Source organism: Ornithodoros turicata, chromosome 7 (genome assembly GCF_037126465.1).
Source record: "Ornithodoros turicata isolate Travis chromosome 7, ASM3712646v1, whole genome shotgun sequence".
NCBI lineage: Eukaryota > Metazoa > Arthropoda > Arachnida > Ixodida > Argasidae > Ornithodoros > Ornithodoros turicata.
Window position 1 is genome coordinate 30,459,748 of NC_088207.1, and position 19,564 is coordinate 30,479,311.

The window sequence follows — 19,564 nt, forward strand, 5'->3', positions numbered from 1 at the left end:
TCGGGGATAAGTTACACTTTATTAGATTGACATAAAAAGAAAAAAAGAGTCACGTGTTGAAAAGCGATGAATTTGCATGAATAAGGAACTAAGCACACAGTGCGTTGAACACTGCAGATCAGGTGCACAAGGCTACTTCGTCCAGTCGTGAGCTAGAGAAATGTAAACCACGCAGCACAAGGAAATAGGTGGAGAACAAACGCATTACACGTCTTCGTTCAAACCACAGGGTATATCGTCATATCAACGTGACGTTGAAAACATCATTTAGCAACAGCATCGAAACGTTGGTTCAGGGAGGTTAGAGATATCCTCTGTCTCGTGTTCTTCTACCTTAGCACTCGTCTCGTCCTTCCCCTTTACTTGCTCATCCTCCACTTTCGTTTCTACTTTCCCATCCACCGCTTTCGTTTTTGCTTTCCCATCCTCCACTTTCGTTTCTACTTTCCCATCCTCCGCTTTCTGCTCTAGTTGCTCATCCTCCACTTTCGTTTCGTCGCGCTTCTTGTCTGCTTTCCGTTTGGCTTTCACGGTGCCCTGTTCTTTGACCGACGAGGTGTCAGCGCCCGGCGGGACCGGCGTCGTCTTATCCTTAGATGTAACCACGGGAGACGGCGTCTTGTCTTTAGAAGTAGCCAGAGGAGTCGCTGTACTCGAGCTTAACAACAAAGGTGAGAGAACTTTAGGTGGCGAAGGCGATGTTAGTGGCGACTTGCGTATTTTTGAGTGTCTAGGATGTGGTGCTGTTTTCTGTAGAGAAGGTAGCTGTGAAGGGGGTGACAGTCGTGGAAGAGCCGGTTGTTGTGGAGGAGAAGTTTGCGCTGCAGGAGATTCAGGTGGTAACTGCGGTACTTCGGCGCTGCTGGAATAGGAACAACGATAAGATAGCGTGAACGGAAGCTACTTGTGAGATGCTTTAAGGTGCGTCCTCACTATATATGCCGGCCGTCATAGTGAGCCATACACAAAGCGCAGCGGGGAGCCGATCGGCATAGTGAGGACGCAGATTTATGTATTTTGTTATTTAATTATCTATTTATTTATTTATACATGCTGCAGCCTTAAAGTAGCACAGAAGTAATTTTTAACACCCTGTTTTCTTCCTATAAAGTTGTTAAGTAGGCCACAGAGTCATAATTATCGAAGAAATTGAATTTAAGGTACGCCGCAAAAAACGACCGTGCGCAGCGGGGGTGGAGAGCAGTACCAGCCTTTGGTCTGCCTGGAACCTCCCGCTGACGCTACAAGGATCAAGCTCGCTGATTGGTCCAGAGAAATGCTTTCTGCTACTCCGCTGTCGTCTGCTACTCGGCTGTTCGGGGTTCTGAAAAAGCATTGCTCCTGGCTCGGTCATGATTCGGCCGATCCTTCTATCCCCAATTCTCCAGGAGAACTGGCAAAACTGGTTTACGGCGGCAAAGGGACAGGGCGCTGACCCCCACTGACCGGCGAACCAGAACGAGTCCTCCCTGTAACGTCATCGGTGACGTAGCATCATACCTTCTCCTCCTCGTTATAGTCGGACTGGCGAGTTGAGTGGCAGAGCCATATTTATGTGAGTTTTTTTTTCTGAGAATCAAATTGCACACATCAAAACCTTTCGCACTATTTCACCAGACGCCTTTATAGGAACTTTTTTGGATGCCCTCTGCATTCCTTTAAAGAGGCTACAGTAGTATTTCTCCTAGCGGTGTGAAAGTAGCTGCCACATGACAGCGATACAGAAGTAACATTACGTTGATCCATTGCGTTGTTCGTAATTTATGACCCATAGAAAAAAAAACACAATTAAAAAAAATTCCTTCTCTTTTTGTTAAGAAATGCGGCAATGCGTAGTGGCCTGCCACTGGTTCCCTCAAACGGTCTACCCAATTATCGTGCGAGATCGTTTCAAGAGACACCCCAGGAAGTAGCTAGCTCAATGTAGATAAAATATTGTTCAAGATATTGATTACAGGTGTATTTTTTAGCTTCTTGAGATTAGAATTCTCGTTTGGGCATGTTTATTTTCAGAGCGATCATACAGGTGAACTAAGCGCGCAATGAGAGTTCTGTTAATCCGATGAACGTTGTGGAACGTATCCTACACCCACATCGAAAAAACTATCCTAATTAAGTACTAGAAATCACTAAACACTCCCATTCAGGACGTATTTCACGCAAATTCAGTTCCGGAGTACGCGACGTACAGGAACGGAAATCAGGGATAATGGTGAAGTAGAGCTATTCACCTTGGAGCTTCCGCAACTTGAGCTCCTTGACGTTTCTTCTTCTTTTTGCCGAGCAGAGGAATAAATGGAGTGAATGGTTGCAGAGCTCCACCCACGGTTCCCAGAGCCCCAAGAATCAGCCCTTCGTCCTGCCTGCAATGTGCAGAAGTTGCACTCTAATCCAATAGTCACCCAAACAGTGAAATGTGTTAATTTATAGCGCATAAAATACTGCAATTAGATGTATTAAGATACAGAGATCGGAACAGAAGCAGAGAATGAGCATTATAAGAGTTGTGAAGGAGCTCATTATTTCATTCCCCGCATCACCACCAGCAATGGGGTAGAGTATCGCCCCTGGCGATGAAATTCCTCGTTCATCATCTCGAAATAAAGTTATTACTTAAAGTTAAGTTATAGTTATAAGTTAAATACTTTTACTCGGCAAAAAAAGAAAAGAAAAAGAAAACAGAAAAACTGCGGAACTCGATAACTAAAAACAAAACGAACGAGTTCTTGTTACCCTCAAGCAACGAGTTCCTCTTACGCTACAATTATGCTCCGCGGAACTTATGTGTACAATCAACATGTGCTTCGTCTTGTCTAGCATTACACGTTGAATTGCCTTTCAGCAATAACTGGCGTTCCAAATTAGTATCAGTTATCTTAGGCCCGATTTCACCAACCCCGATTAACATTTGACTCAGTAGTCCCCAAGGGTTGTTATTGCCACTGAAGCATTCATCACGTCACTAAGTAACGTTGCAAGAATTGAGTGTTAACGTGTTAAGTTTTAGGGACCCTTGATTTCGGTACAAAGTTAACCAACGTTGGTGATCCCGGGCATTAGTGTGGTTTCTCGTCAAAACCTACACCGTCACATCGAATGCCAGCATACTTCCTAATATCGTCTTAGCACACCAGGAGTTCAACGTCTGGGGAGAAGGTAAGGAAAAAACTTGGGTTCCTTTCCAAGATGAAGCCTGTTACCTGCCTTCGTGGCAGGTAACAGGAGTGGAGATCTGAGGGACCCTCGGATTGGACATGCACTGCTTGCGACATATTTGTCTGGAATCTCCAGCCCTGGTCCACCTGTCCCCTACCGGCGGTGTCGCGCGCTAGGGACCCGCCAACCGGGAGAGATCACCTGTCATACTCGAACGTCGTCTGTATAGCGTTTTTTCTCCCCCATGCTAGCAGGCGAAGCTCGAGTATCACAGATGATCTCTCCCGGTCGGTGGCGTAGTGTGAAACGTGAAGCACGGCCTCCCTTCGGAGGCGTAAACGCTATGGGGGTCCTTCGCGTGCGACACGGTCGGTTGAGGGGGCGGGTGCGCAAGCAGTAAGTCATGTCACCACGTGTTACAAGCACGTGCAATTCGGACATACTTTTGCAATGGCGTTGATGTTAATAAGAAAAAAAAAAAAGAAAAGAAACGAGTAACCACCAGCTTTTGTAATGGAATCCGTTACTAGTGACATTTCTTGCGAAGTACCCGAGCCGTTACTTACCAGCCGTTACCAGCAAAAAGTAACTCGTTGATGTGTAACGGGTTACGTAGAAATCAAATTTTCCGTGAAGAGAGAAGATTCCTACAGGTCTTTCGAATGTTTTCTGCATAGCCCGGAGGCCCGGAACCATAAAGGCACCTTTCAGTGTTTGGACGTCATTTTCCATACTTGTACTTGTTCTTGCTCAAGTAACTCGTGCGAATTCTGTCTTTTTTGTGCATGCCTCGGATACCCTCACAATATGTGGTTATTTGAACTTCTGTTGTAAAGAGAGTAAACTACAGGGTTCTCCAACATAAACTTCGGGGTTTGTAATGGAGATAAAACAAATAGAAACAGTGTCGGGAAGCTAAAGTAGATGCATGCTCTTATGCACCAAAATTTTATGTCGATACTGCCACTTCGTCAGTTCCTCAGCGGATAAATGATAAAAAAAAAGAAAGAAACGCCACTGCCTAACATTTCCAATCGGCTATACCTGTCTTTCAGCTCCTTCCGTTAGATGGCGAAACGGTCGAACGCGGCGTTGCAGACGATATCGAAACCAAGTGAACAGGTGGAACTGAATTACTGTGCGAAGTCGTACATACAACACAATAATACAACAAATACAATACAATACAATTAATACGTATTTGGAGCAAAGGACCAGTGCTTCAATAATAAATGAATAAATAAATCGAGCTAAACAAACATCTATGTCAGAACTACGTATGTTGAAACTGAAAAGGAGCTCTTGTGCTATACATCACACCATTAATTTTCTTGCGGCCTAAATCGTTAACTTTCTAAGGGTTTTCAAGCAAAACGTTACTTACTTCGCCTCTTCAGCACGAGTCAACTTTTTCCTACAGGGTGAAACAGTGTCATCTTGGGCATGTAACGAAAACAAAGATCCCCAATGACTCCGCAGTAAGAACATCACAAAAACATCATTCACTTACTTTCGAAGAGCTTTCGCTTTCCTGCGATTGACAAGTGAGGTTCTGGTTAGGCACTTCGCATGGGATAATAATAGGGCAGAACAGAATCGTGACTAAATGGACCATGAAGAGGTCCCCGAAAAATCTGAGTTATTGGTGGAGACTGGAGGGTGGCTCTCGGGGATATTGCATTCAACGTGGGCGCAGTTCACACCCATACCAAACACCCACTGCAAGTGGCCTGAGGTCACTTGCATCATTTATCCACTCTCCAAGGTTGCACCAAGCCAGTCCGCCAGCGTGCAAGGTCACCTGCTTCTGACGTCACATCTATAGTTTCTCCGTCGAGCCGCAACGGTCGGGTCGCTGCGTTCGCCTTCTTGTGCCGTGGCCGATAAGTATCTCCATTAATCTAACCAGTGTGTGGTTCATACTCCGCATGGCGCATATCCACTTGCGCAAAGAATTTTGAGGAGTTTTGAGAGGTTTTGAGGAGTTTTGAGAGGTTTTGAGTTTTGAGGAAGTTAGTCTAGGAAGCGTTTCAAGAACAAATAGAGGTAGCAGCTTGTCGCTGTGTTGTAAGTAGATGTACCACTTTTGTACACAAAAAAAAATTAGGAATCCCAGTCTTTCTCATGCATTGAACACATGATTGCGACTTTGGGCTGCAAGAACGTTCTGTCATCTTCACTTGAACCTGGCACGTTGCAGGGCAACCATACATGGAACAATACTGCTATCCTGATTGGCGGGAAGCGCGGGGTGTACGCCCTTTTGTGACAATTAACACGGCAGTACAAGTGTCACGACACCCGCACGACACCCGTTTTCAACAAACCGAGGGAGAGAATGTCATTCTGGATGATGGGTGGCTAGTGCCGTGCTATGCGGTGAAGTTTTGTTCTAAGAATGAAGTAAGCGGGTATAGGTCAGTTATTCGTAATATTCCCCCAGAGGGTGTCTGAGATTTTCTCAGGGCGGCGGCGGTTCAGTGGGGAACGGGGGCGTCACCCGTATTAGCCAGCTATACTGGAGCGTGTATATATTCACAAAAAATATAATAACAGCGTCATTTTTTTTTCCTTTTGGGTGGGAGGTCTTTCTGAGGTGCTCATGGCCTAAACGATAGCCGTTCGCACCTAACCATAATTCAGAATGGCATCACTGCGTAGCTTAATTCCCCCAAGGGCCCTTGGGTTTCCTAGCAAACGAGAAGACAGAACTGCATAATTCTGCAAGTTCTGTTACTGCAGTGCACCAATGAACAGGCGTCACATAGCGGTGAATTGACACAATACCACAATATCCAGCGAATGCTCGAATTAGTGTGGGGCATTTTCATCACCGACATCTGTCTATTCAAATGAAGGATTGAAACACACGCACACAAAAACAAAAAAAAAACAAAAAAAAAAACGCACTCAGCCAATTCTTGCATCCTTCTCTGCTCCTCTGCAGCTTCGGCCGCGTCCAAACCCTGGAGAGCCTGCTCGTCTTTCCTGAGAGAACGGTAAATGCAATATTTCGTATTAGTGTAGATATTAAACATGACACATCTCAGCTTACGCCTTCTCGTACAGAACCTCTCGGACTGTTCTACGTTACGTCACAAACAGGGGAGTGCCTCTGGTGGCGGTTAATGTGCACGGTCGTCATGTTGCATAGCCAGAAGGGAACTGTGGAGGGTTTAAACACCCTACATCTTACTTTTGGTAGTGCATTTGAGGATGAGAAACGGGGGTGAAGTCAACCACCCTCATGTAAAGTCCCCATAAAACCCATCCAGGAATATTTTTTTCTGGCTACACCACTGCCATTGACTACAGTTCGCCGTTTGGTGTTGGATTACTCGACTTCTACGCAAAATGTCGAATTGTGGACTTTCCACTTTAGCACATTATGTCAGTATCAGTTGGTGCTGGTGAAGGGCTCGCCTTTGTGGGCCTCACAGAGGTGGGCAACGTCAGGGCTGATGCCCTGGGGAATGTGCGTCGTGGGCCGACTTCTAAGGGAACCGTGCCGTTTGAGGAACCCCTAGGAGAAACCCCAGACAGTACAGCCGGCACCGGGATTCGAACACGGGTACTTCCCAGTCTCGACGGGACACGGCCGGCACCCCTGTCACGCGGACGCTTTCGACCCGCGTTGAGCCAATGGTCCTCGAGCTCAATGCGGATCCGGCGCTGCTACACCGACACGTTCGAGCAGGATCGAATTCCGATCCTGATTGGCCCGATCCAGTTCGTTAAACGGGATTGAGATTCTCGAGACGGTTAGAATGCCGCCGTTGGCATCCTCGAACTCAGCGAATTTGTAGTAGTAAACAAACACATTACATTTGCAAATCTTCATATAAAAGCCCATGGAATTTCACGATTAAGGTTTTAGTCTAGGTATGACGGGCGACTGCGTTTGCTATTTTTTTTAAATCTCGACCACACTCGACACCACGACCCCCGTAAAGGCTTAGAAAACAGCACTATGCGGAAACGGATGCGGTTTTTCTCGATTTATTTTTTTGGAACATATTTGTCAATCCCAGCGCACTGCCCCGAGGCTGTTAGCGCCTCCTGTCGACAAGCCAACCTTTCAATACGCATTGAATTGGACCGTGTAGCAGCATCGCGCACCGAACGCTCTCGAGAAACTCGATGCGGATCGGATTCAATCCGCATTGAAAGTGCCGTGTGACAGGGGGCCCTAAGCTACGCGAGCTGGTGTGCACTATCAGCCTGCTCAGTTTTCCGCAGCCCAAACAACCAATGAGACAGCTGGAGCACATCCCCTTATTACTCGGGCATGTCCTATTCGCTTTCTTTCAAGAAAATCTATAGATCATTTTGTTGCATACACTACTCTTCACTCTTGCATTGTGAAAGACGCGTAGACGATTAAGCATATGCTGAACTTACATGTAATCCATCTTCCTGTCGACATACAAAACCAGAGAAAAAATAATAATTCAGTGAGGTATAATACATTTATTCGGATTGTTCGTTATCATGTGACCACGCTATGGAGGCACCATGGAGTCGGAGCGCCCACAATGCGTCATCTGCGGTGGAGTACGTATTGTGAAACGGTTCAATAAATTCGCTAAGCCTCGAGCGTCGTCTCGCGAACAAACAATCAAGAATTAGATAAATTATAATTTAACCACGAAATAATCAGTTATACAGAACAAAAATTGTCTACTTTGCACCAGACATCGGAACCGAAATTGAACCCGAACCGAAAACCACTAAAAGCCCGTATGTTTCGTTGAACCGGAACTGAACCGAACCAAAATATTTTGTTTCTCGCGTTGAACCGAACCGGAACTGAACCGAAACAAATTTAGGCGGTTACCGGTTCGTGAACGGTTCAGACGTAATGTGCGTTGTGAGGGGGTCGGAACCGCGTTGCCAAACAAATTCGAAAGGGATCGAAAGTGAACAAAGCAAAACTGCAACCCAAGTGCACGAGCTATTTCCTCCTCGCAGCTATTGCGTTTATTCAGTTGTGAATTTTGATGTCCTCCTTTGTGTTTTCTTTTTTTTTTTTTTTAACGTCCAGCAACCCCACGTTTTCATTTTATGCTGTGAAAATAACTGTAGGTCCCTGAGCAGGATGCAACAGGTTGTATACGTAATACGATGAGTGAACATGGAGAGTACAGTACATGCTACCGTAACACTATAACACGCAGAGCTGCTGCGATCCACTGCTGTGTCGGCAACAACAGCAACGGAAGTATATACATTTCGGTTGTTTGAGAATCGTAAGGATGTGCTTGCTTTTAACTCGTGGCAATCGCTCAAAATTCACTTTTCTGAACCGGTTCGAACCGACATTTTGCGCTGCTGCGGAAGTGAACCCGAAACGAAAAAAATAAAAAATAAATCCGATCCCTGCTTTGTACGACGTCCAGCTCGCCTCATTCACCTCCGCAGAGTGTCCCCAGTGTAGTATAGGTTCCTTGAGATCATGCTGGTGGCACGATCATGGGTTTCCTAGATCCTTGGCCACTAGATCAGTTGCTCTTAACTTATGGTATTCGAAGGAATACCACAGTTTGAGAACCGCTGATCTAGTGGCTTACGGATCAAGTCTGTATGCGTACAATGATCGAGGCCAGTCATATTTTAACGGCATTTCCTGCAAGAGTGTTTTGTGTGAGGCGCTACTGAGCTTACCTTCTTCGAGTTCTCTGTTTACGGTGCGACGCACTATGTAGAGGGAAAGGGAGTAGAATGATGTCAAACCAACAAAAGCATAAAAACTTACAGATCTTCGAATTTTGTCCTGAAAAGCGAACGAGATGATTCTAGTTAGAAGTTTACATACTAACCTGCTCAACGTCAACCGACATTGTAGCGAGATCGAGAAATGCAAGATTTATATGGGTATTTCGACTCCTCGACAACTCTCAATGTTTGGTGAATACGTTTTCGGCATGGATACTGTTTATAACAGAACACCAAGGCAGATTTATGTGTTCGCTGAAGCCTGCCGTACAATACCAAGCGGTATCAATTAGGCCTCTCAGTATAAGACAACTGCAGAAGACAAAGACTCCAGCGCATGCGCCGCTGCACGCTTGTTTCCAGAAACGGAGAATGACACCATCGCTGGCAGGAACCATCAAGCTTTGCTGCGCATGTTGCAACCATTGGAGGTGACGCACGATACTTCCTTTCTCTTTCCGCGTACTTACACGAGCGACACTCCCACGGAATATTCCAGTGGAAGAAACAGGAGGGAAAAAAAGGAAAGAAACCTGCTCAATGGGCAGACGTTCTGCCACGACTTATGTTGACCATTCGCCCGACGCCAGAATATCAAAGTGGCCCAGTGAGCTCTAGACGACGTCGTTGGACCTGTCGTCTGCTACGGAATGTCTTGTGGCTGCGCCGCAGGATACTCCCCACGGTTAGGAGAGTAAGAACAGTTGAGCGCTCCCGTTCACGTGATAGCTGAAAGCCACGGTATTTCGCTCATATTCCGCTGGAGTATTCTGGGGAATGTCGCTGGTGTGAATCTACGGCGTCAAATTTAGGTCTCACTCGCACGGACGGACGCTGGAACTGATATTGCGAGTGCGAATACTTGCCCTTCAGGAACTGGTTCGCCTTCATAAGTATAGCTCTCCATAATGAAGAAATATTTCGACGTGCTCAGTGATATGTATATTGCGTACACGTAAACGCAAGTCAGGCACAGCAAAGCTAGCCAATAGCCATTCTGAAAAGACAGCCATATAAAGGGCACATGTACAAACGAAACGGGTTGCACGATTCACGTTATTATTCCGGAAAGAAGATTACAGAGCATATATACTTACAACATAATCGATGACACCGTTGCACATAATATTGAAAGATCCTTGGAAAATAGAGAGAATTTTTGTACAGTTTCCCACGTCGTCGAACTGCAACAAAGTGAAAAATTCAACGAGTCGGTGCACGTAGATCGAAGCAGAAGCGTCGGAAAGACCCCATATATCGAACAGTGTCTGTTCTGTTCGAACCCAAGCAGCACAACATGGGCCAAGATGTCGTGCTGCTTGGGAAAGATCGGCGGCTCCTGACATGAGTCTATACTGCTTCCCTGAGCGTATCACTGTGTAAGTATACACTATGTAAGTAGCCCACCGAAGGAACAATAGAAACAAAAGAAGCTAGAAACCCGTGCATTTCTAACAAAACAAAAAGAAAACACACACACACACACACAAAAAAAAAAAAAGTAACAGAAGAGAGCTGTTTCAAGGAGATGCGGCGGTGAAGCACTTCGTGTTCGCACTCGAATCCACCATTACAGACGCCGAAAACTATCATAATCGTGTTCTCACACACATCTTTCTCCTAAAGCGGATGTCTAATGAAATTGACGATGATGATGATCTTGGAGGCTATCATCTTTGTATGTATCGGGTGGACTTAGTCTACGCGTCCTAGCCAGACAGTAAGACTTAACAGTCAACGCGATCTATCCTGCTCAGTATTCTTCCACCAATTTTTTTTTTTTTTTGTTGTTGTTGTTCTGTCTATGTACTCGTCATTTCCAAAACAGAGTGCTTCGGGAGGGAGCCGGGAGGGCCGATTTAGCGGCACCGTAAGACAATATGCTCAATTGTTTCGGTGTTCACATCAGAGATGGCGCATGCTGTCGTTGTCGGCGCCCTGGATTCTGTTGACTGCTGAGCCCTTATGCCACCACTCCCTGGTATACAGTGCTCCAGCTCGAGCCTCGAAAAGAAGTGAACTCCCGATGGAGTTGGAGTGAACTCCCGTGGATCAGCGCTGCGCGCGATATCGATTGCGTGACAGCTTTCGACCTTAGTTACTGCACACTGCACCCACATTGCGGGCTAGCGGAGCTTTATGACACGTACAATGCGACCTCACCTGGTCGAGATAGTAGAGGATATCAGTCTTCAGGTTCTCGCTCTTCTCCAGGGTGTCGGCGAGGAAGGACTAGAGGCACAAAAACAGTAATTGCAGCACCAAAGCTACGATAGTAATCTCTGCAACTCTTTGTCAAATTAATATTACCTTGCTGACGAATTCTTCTAAAGCATCAGGTTTCGTCTGCGTGTACTTGTACAGCTTCAGATCTCCGTCTACGAAACGCTGTAATACAACATTCAGTATCCGGTCATTCGTCGCCAAGAAGGGGGTTGTATCGCTGCTTCGGCAACAAAAATGTCTACTGCAAATAATTTGACGCTTTGAAGTATCAGTATCGTAATGCGTGTACGAAAGGGTGCCATAGACCGAATCAGAGAAGCGTTGCAATGAGAGAAGCCCTGCAGAAACACCAGATATAACCTGACACTTAAAGTGCCACTCCGGACTCGGAAAGCAGCGTTTGTTTTATTTATTCCATGAAAAGAAGGTGCATCAAGGCTCCTCTACGCGAAATTTAAATCCTGTTGACGAACGCCGTGCATTTCTGTCAATTTTTGAAGATCTGCTGAGCCTCCACAAGTTTCGATGATGCGAGGAGCGGGTGACGTAATCACGAGCCCACAAATTGCAATGATGTCATGTTCCGGAGGGGGAGGCAACGATGCATCCAAGCAACGACGCCGGCGTCCAGGGAGCGTCACGCGGTGGAGAAGTCACGTGACACTGATCGAAAGAGGAGAAAATAGGAGGGATGTCCTCTCCCTCCTTGTGTTTGCTCGAAAGTCGGAGTCGTCGGAGGGAATGTCACGTGGGGCTCCACCAACGAGGTGCAAAACGTGAGCCCCCCGGAAGACGCGAAGGGAAACAACGTTTGAAAATGAGGCTTGGCGCTCCGACGGAGCCTAACATGACGTCACACATCTCAAAAATAAAAATTTAATTTTCTCTAGCTTTCGCATCACGTAGAGCCAAAATATTTTGCAGAAATGTAAGTGGCAAGTAACATAAATTTGATAGGATTCTGAAGACACGAGATTTAGGCAAAGTTCGAGGTAACTCGTTACTGTAACTACGTTCCTTTTTTTGGTAACTTTGCCAAAGTAACTTAAGTTAAGTTCCAAGTTACTTTTAACTCGCTTTTTACTCACGTTCACATATTTTCTCGCTTTCTCTCCTGTTCCTTCTAGGCATTTTTTGCCATGAAAGGTGATATTCAATCAATGACAGTATTTTATTCGGGTAGTAAGAACCGCTGCCATTGAAATGAAGCTGAACCATTGTGCGCCCACAGGGAGTAAGATGCAAAGCGTTCGAATAGACCTCTACCAGACAAACGTCATCATGACATTGGTAGACAGACTGATACCGAAACAAATCGGAAGGAGGGGGCTGGGTTCCACGAACGGGCACTTGTTCTCTGCTAGAGTCATTAAATTCTCTGCCTCCCATTGAAAGAAAAGCAGGACCAAGGGTCACGTCCCTTTAAGACCATATCGTAATCCCCTCAAGACCGTGGCTTTTGTGCGCGACCTTGTTCACCTCTAGCTTGGACCGTAGTTCAATTCTACCAAATTTGGGGCGCTGTCGAACACTATGACGTCAGTTGTTTACAAGCAGGGAGAGGTCTATTGTTGGAAATAAACGAAAACTATCTAAGCGTGTTGCACTTCTCCGCAGGCAACTCAAGGTCTAACTCAACTGCTCATGCGCACTGCACCTGCGTAATGCTATTTTGTGTCCGAAATAACTTTGAAGTAACTCGTTCCTTTTTTGAAGTAACCCAGTAACTGCGAGTTACGTTTGAGGCTGAAGAACTTCGTTATTAACTTAGTGACATTTTTCACACGGTAACTTAACTTGTAACGAGTTCTTTTTGTTGGGAAAGTTCTAGGGATTCAGGCCGTAGTGGCATTTTGAGAAAGAGGCCCTAACGTGGTGATGATATTTCGTGATGTTAAAGCCCTTGGTCAGTGCCACCCGATATCCTTTTTCGCGATCGTGACACGATGGTCGTTGGAAGAAATCCTTCATAGAAGGTATTCGTAAGGCCTAACCCGCATGGAGCGATTTTTATGCGCTACCCACAACAAACTCCGCCTCGGCGCCAATAAAGATGCTCTAGCAAGAGAAAACCGCCATCGTAGGCGTTCCCATGTGCTGCATGAACAAGGAATATCAGCGTAGACCCACGTTATTGTGTTGGTATAAAAATGCTACACGTTTGTTACACATTACACATTTAAAACGATGATTGATAGACAAAATGCTATAAATCTTTCGGTGAAAGTCTCACCAAATCGCACTGAAGCCGTCGTGCACTAAACGGCCTACTCAACTCAACCGAGCTGCATCAGGGTGTGCGTGGTTTGGTATCCTATAGCCCAGAAATACGCGGCATATTTCATCTTCTGAATTGAGTTTCTCATCATACGCAAACCTGTCGCTCTGGCCGACACTACGAGGACAGAACACAAAAAATGTGGAAAGCACGCGAGCATACGAAATAATCCTTTGCCGACCCGACGGGAGCTCAAGTCATTACGTGATTACTCAGCCGACATAGACGGCCCTCTGTTTACAAACATGTGACGTCACAATAAGAGTGGTTCGAGGTTATATTTTGCTGTGGTGGGCAAGAAGCGGGAAAAACACGTCTGCTGATAGGACGAAAAGGTTGACAGGTGCCCACCAGCATACTTTGCACGGCGGCGAAACGTAATCGATGACGTAGGGGTGCAGGTCGTCTATTGGCTCGTCCAGCTCTTATTGGCGAAAGCCGCTTCTCACTTCCGGCGGTGTCGCGACAACACGCGTCTTGTACCGGTTCTTCGGCGAAAATCTGCGCCGCACGCGTCGATATACATATGGCGAATTCGGTTGTTCATTTCGTGGCAACTTTTTTTGCCAGATCCCGCCTGCTCTCGCCAGTTTTGCCAGATCTCGCATGTTCACGTGGCTCCTTCCGAGCGCCAAGAATTTGTCAGCTAGCACTTTTTCCACCCTCTTTCCACCACTTTTTCCACAGAGCTGAGGATTGGACAACTAAATCTGTTGTCGTCACATCTGCATCGCGAGGGTGGCGAGGGACCTCATTGGCCCACACGTCGAAGTTCCCGTGGGTTAGCCGACGACGGAACTTGAAGACGAGCGACCGCGACGTCCCTAGCGTAATCCAAGCTTCGAAAGCCGCTAGATTCCTGGCACTCATGTTCGGGTGGCAACGGTCATTGGTGATCCAGCGCCGGTGCCGACCTAGCAATATCCGAGCGCTAGGCCGTGTTGGCACGAAATGAGCACCTGAATTTGCCATTAAACTGGAACCGCATGGAGCGTATTTCATGGGCTTAAAACCGTCAGCGCGAAAAACGCATGGGCGAAAACACGGGGACAAAGCGCATGAATGGAGTGCTCGGCGTGAAAGAGAAAGGTCACCGAGAAAGAAAAATAAAATAAACCAGTGAACGTCGTGAAACCAGCAGGTGTGCCGTATGAACTAACGCACAACATAAAAAAAAACAATTAATTAAAACCCAAAGTGCAGCAGGTGGCTACATTTACTTCACTGACTAGCTGATGCTGTGGTGCGCCTATATGTCGTCTAGGTCTACAGGCCGATACATCGGTGGCTGTTTGCGTTCCTGGCTGTCCCTTCTTCGACACTTCACATTTTATGGGGACCTGCCCGTCATCGTACTCAAGCGTATACTTCAGCATAATATCCTTGTCGAATTCCTGGGGTCCGTAGTACTTCAGGCCTTACGGTACACTATTGAACATGTCACTATTGAACATGTACTTGCCTGTAGTTTTTCCACAGCGTCTTTCGTGTCCTGAAATCAATTCAGACGAGGGCTTCAATATACAGCGTTATGATAGGCGTACATGTTTTGTACAGGGTTGCACAAGATAGGGTTGCACAAGATAAGGTTTCGGGGCTTGTAATGACAATCAAAAATAAAAATAAAAAATGATACGGCGCTTCGGACGACGTATCGTGCACGAAACTTTTATGTCAGTACAGTAACTCCAATCAACTGACTGCGAATAACTCATGAAAATTAAAAATCCGCCGGCTCCTTAACATTTTCTATGGCCCATACCGGTGTTCTGCTCCTTCCGCTAGATGGCGCCACAGTCGGAAGGAGTGCTGCAAATGGCATTGAAAGCAACTGACTGTGTCGAACTTGTCTTCACAGCAATCGTCTGCAAATCTCTTCCGAGATATTCGACGTGCACTTGTTTTCACCTTATCGTCGCTGTATTCATTGTTTACTGTGTATTCACAGTATGTACAATGTGCCAACTAACTGTACAGGAGCACACACACGTAGTGCTCTGGTACACGGCGCTGTGTACAAGTGTTGCCATCGTGCAAAGAAAATTCAGAGCGACTTACAACAGCGCCGCGCCGTCACAATAAAATTTGGACAAAGTGCTTCACTTATGGTGAATTCAGGTGGTCATTTAGTGGCAGCACGTCCTAGCGCTCGGAAATTGCTAGGTCGGGGCCCGCGCTGGATCACGTGACCTTTGCCACCCGAACATAAGTGCCAGTAGTATAGCGGTTCTAGACCCTTGGATCACGCTAGGGGCATGACGGTCGCTCGTCTTCGGGTGCCGTCGTCTGCTAATCCACGTGAACTTCAACGTACCGGCCAATGATAGCCCTCGCCACACTCGGGATGCGGATGTGATGACACCGGTAATGTGGCAAACTGCTGACGCTCAGAAAGTGCAACGCGAACATGCGAGATCTCGCAAAAATTGGCGATAACAGGCGGGATCTGAAAAAAAAAATTGCCAGGAAATGACCACCTGAATTCGCCATAAGGAAGCGTCTGTCAGGAACAAAAAGCACGCTTACCCGAACCAGAAGCGATAACCCTATCATTGTTGGCAACGGTTGGCTCACACGTGCTACGCGGTGAAGTTGTGTTTTCTGTTTGCGGTTTTCTGTTTTTACTGCGTCAGCTGTATAGTGGAGACTTTGCCGCGATCGCGTCCGCGTCGTCGGCATTCGCATGTCCGCACAAAAACGTCTACAAGGGGAAGATACTATCACAGGCGCGGCGTGAACGAAAACGACGAATACAGCGGGAAAGACATGCGCGTTACGTTATTTGCACAATTTTACGGCGTGCACAATTTTAGTGGAGACTTTCCCAGAGATCGCGTCGGGCATTCGCATGTCCGCACAAAACTCTTATCCCATGTACGCTAAGCGTTGGGTGTAAGGAGGAGAATCCCGCCAGTTTACAACCGCTATCGATGGAAAGTGAGGTAGCTAAGTGAGCTGGCAATGACCAACTTCTATCACGGAAAGGCGAATATCGACAGAACTTTGGCGTACAAATTTCATCAACTGCAAAAGCACCGCCTACGCACCATCACTACGCAGTGCGTGGAACAACGAGAAAAGTCCCATTCGTTGACACTCGCAGCCCTAAATGTACGCTCCGTACAGCTCCACGCAGAAGACGTTGCGCACGACTATGTCCTCTGTAAGACACCACTTCTGTGTCTTTCCGAGACGTGGATGAAGACGGAGAGGCCGATGCAAGTCGACGGCTTCAAGTGCTGCTGTCGGGAGCGTCGCAGTGGCAAGGGCAACCAGGCGACCGGAGTGCTGGCTACACCACATGGAGTCACCCTTCCTGGAGACGACGTCGGAGACATTTGTGCCGTGCGGCTTCCCACAAGGCTCGAGGTGGCTGTGTGCTACTTCTCGCCTCGCGCCTGTATGTACTCGCGCCTTACCGCATGCACAAGTGTCATCGCCGGAGACTTCAACGTGGACGTTTCACTGGCCAAGAACACCACTTTCCCGCTGTGCACCGACATCCGCCTACCCACCACTTTTTCTTCACACACACTCGCGCGTGGCCAAGCCTATTTTGACATTACCCGCCCCCTCTCCCCGTGTTTTTAGAGTGTGCGAGGCATTGTTAACAGTCCTGGAGTTCATTTGGAGTTCTTTTTTTTTTTTTTTAACGAGAAGGCGGACAATGGAGAACACGTAGGTTGCTGTGACACACCGGTGAGACTCTGAAGGCGCGAGATTTAGATCTTAGAGACACTCATCCGTAAGGGCAATATGTGCCGCGCTAGACACGTACACTTTTTGAGAAAGACCAACCGCCGAAAACTTACGATGGCAACAGGAGCTACAGTGTTGTTGAACTCTTTGATAAAGTCGCTGATGAGCTTCATTCTGCGTGGTATGGCTTGTGCGGCAACGTCAAGATCTATATGATACTGATAAATCAGGTCCTTCTGCAGATCGCTCATTTTCTGGAATAAAAATTTGTGACATGGGCTTGCTAGAAATATCTTGTCCGAGGAAATACATATGAACTTTTTGAGTCTTAATTCTTTCCATAACACTAAGAACCAATCAAAAGCATAACCATCACTTTCAAACTTGTAATGTAAGAGTTCCCGCCTGAACTCTCAGTCCAGAGTAATGTAAACAAACAAACAAGAAAACACAGCTAAAGTTTTAAATTTAATTTTGTTCAAAAACACCAGCATTCTCACCCGCTCATGGTCGAGCCTCCTGCGTTTATTATTTTTTATCAGCTATATGACGCCCGATGTGCTGAAGGACCCTTCTGATATTACTATCAATGGGGGTGCAATCAGGAACTTTTTAGGCGTGTCCGGCTTTCGGCGGACTCCGGAGGCGCCAATTTTAAAAAGATACGAACAAAAGTGGCTGGTGGATCCGAAGGATTTTATTCGCCGTTATGGGCACTGGGATTCGAATTCCCGAATCTGAAATCTCTGATGGGATTCGAGGATTCGCTTGGCCTATCCCTACTATTAATCCATTGAATGGGCTGTTTATTTTCCGGAATTTGTCCACTAGCGTTCGTATCCTGATTACTTTGGTGATACTTGAGATGTCGGACAGTAATATATCGGGAAAAGCGCAATACTTTTTGGAGTGTGAAGAGACACAGGATGACTAACACCATACGAACAGGACAGGAATGACACAAACCCCAACCAATGAATGCTATTAGTTTCATCAGCCCACCCAAAGAGATACTGCCACAACACTTTCGCGGCACTTCTCTCTCCAATACTCTCTCCCGCAACCCATTACGCACTCTCTCAAACCACTTAGTTCCCCTACATGCTGGAAATGTCATTTTACTTAAGTTGCCACTCACTCTATGTCTCCACACCTCTATACTTCATAGTTCTTTCTGCATACCGCCAAATCTAGCAGACCTTGGCAAGTGACAGGCAACACACTTTTGCGACATCCTACAGACCTCCTGCTCGTTTCCAGAACGTCACGTTTCCATTTGGGGCGTTACTGTTTGTTGTAACTTCGCCACGTCGATAACATCGTAAGTACTTTGGGTAAAAGTACGTACGTACGTTCTTGGGCACTACATGTGGCACATGATAGCCGACAACCAAAAAAGAGACAAAATTGAAGGAGGACTAAAGTAATTAATGCGGCGGAAATGCGTTAGCATTTAGCCGACCCACCCACTATTACTATCCACCATTATCCATCCCTAATTATCACTAACTGTTACTAACTACACAGCCACAACAGCGGCACAAGCCTTCTTATTTTGAAGCGGCGTATTTGGGAACGCCGAACAGCGGCATCCATTCCCCGACGTTGCTTGCGCTGTTCCTCGGTTTCGGCAGCTCGTCACCTTCGCGCAGAATCCGTCTTCTTTTTGTGCATACTTGGCCCGGCACTCGTACTCTGTTCACACTGTATTGTGTACTCGAACTCAGCCCATGCGCGCACACCGGTAAGTTCAGACTCGCCTGCGTATCTGGCACATCGCCAAGACCGCTTCCGCTCCGTGACCTCCTTTCCCTTAGCCTCAACTCGCCACTGCCCACCTCCTCTCTCACGGAGAGTACTTTCCTCCCCACGTTTTGACCACAGATAGACACCGACACCTTTCCTCGAAAACGCCGCTTCTAATGCTAACGCATTAAAGTACCCGTATATACTGTACTAGTTGCACTCCCCCCTGTGGCGTCGTAGTCCTTTTTCCACCTACGGCCTCTGTCTAACGTGTTTGACTATGTTCGACGTAAACGTCATATGCACGACATTTTACGTCAAGTGGACCAGTACTAACGCCTGATTCTCCAGAAGTGCACCGACATTTTCCATGCCTGCACACCCGCAACGTCCCCAAGGGATGTTATAGCGGGAGGAAACGCAAAAAACGACAGCGGGGCCGAAGTTCCGCTGCGTGTAATGTCGAGCATTCGCGCGGCGCCGGAATACCGGGAGCGGCGTATATTGTAGCAGACGACACCGCGACTGCGTCTTTGCCTGTCGTCTGCTACGGAATATCTTGTGGCTGCGCCACAGGATATTCCCCTCGATCGGCAATGCACGAAAAGACGTGCGTTGAGCGCCGGCGCTTATACGTGACAGCAAAATGCTGTGATGTTTTTCGCATCTGCTGCTCGAGTATTTTGGGGCATGTCGCCAGTATGAATTCGCGGTTATTGGCATAAAAGCATGCTCGGCATATCA

At 46.9% G+C, this 19,564-nt stretch overlaps 1 protein-coding gene across 4 annotated transcripts in view; it reads right to left on the reverse strand.

Annotated features, from left to right (window-relative positions):
* Positions 1 to 19,564, reverse strand: part of LOC135400788 (uncharacterized) — a 52,174-nt gene continuing 32,610 nt past the window's right edge. For 2 of the 4 annotated variants that reach the window (XM_064632703.1, XM_064632704.1), the window contains exons 17-30: positions 17,188 to 17,328; positions 14,838 to 14,867; positions 11,182 to 11,259; positions 11,035 to 11,103; positions 9,969 to 10,055; positions 9,738 to 9,868; positions 8,912 to 8,929; positions 8,821 to 8,853; positions 7,558 to 7,572; positions 6,067 to 6,144; positions 4,667 to 4,687; positions 4,541 to 4,570; positions 2,232 to 2,363; positions 1 to 862 (exon numbers count right to left, since the gene is read on the reverse strand). In XM_064632703.1, coding sequence (XP_064488773.1) covers positions 268 to 862; positions 2,232 to 2,363; positions 4,541 to 4,570; positions 4,667 to 4,687; positions 6,067 to 6,144; positions 7,558 to 7,572; positions 8,821 to 8,853; positions 8,912 to 8,929; positions 9,738 to 9,868; positions 9,969 to 10,055; positions 11,035 to 11,103; positions 11,182 to 11,259; positions 14,838 to 14,867; positions 17,188 to 17,328 — 1,458 coding nt within the window. In that variant the 3' untranslated portion in view covers positions 1 to 267. The remainder of the gene's footprint in view (positions 863 to 2,231; positions 2,364 to 4,540; positions 4,571 to 4,666; positions 4,688 to 6,066; positions 6,145 to 7,557; positions 7,573 to 8,820; positions 8,854 to 8,911; positions 8,930 to 9,737; positions 9,869 to 9,968; positions 10,056 to 11,034; positions 11,104 to 11,181; positions 11,260 to 14,837; positions 14,868 to 17,187; positions 17,329 to 19,564) is intronic. The other 2 variants (XM_064632705.1, XM_064632706.1) reach the window with 2 other exon arrangements.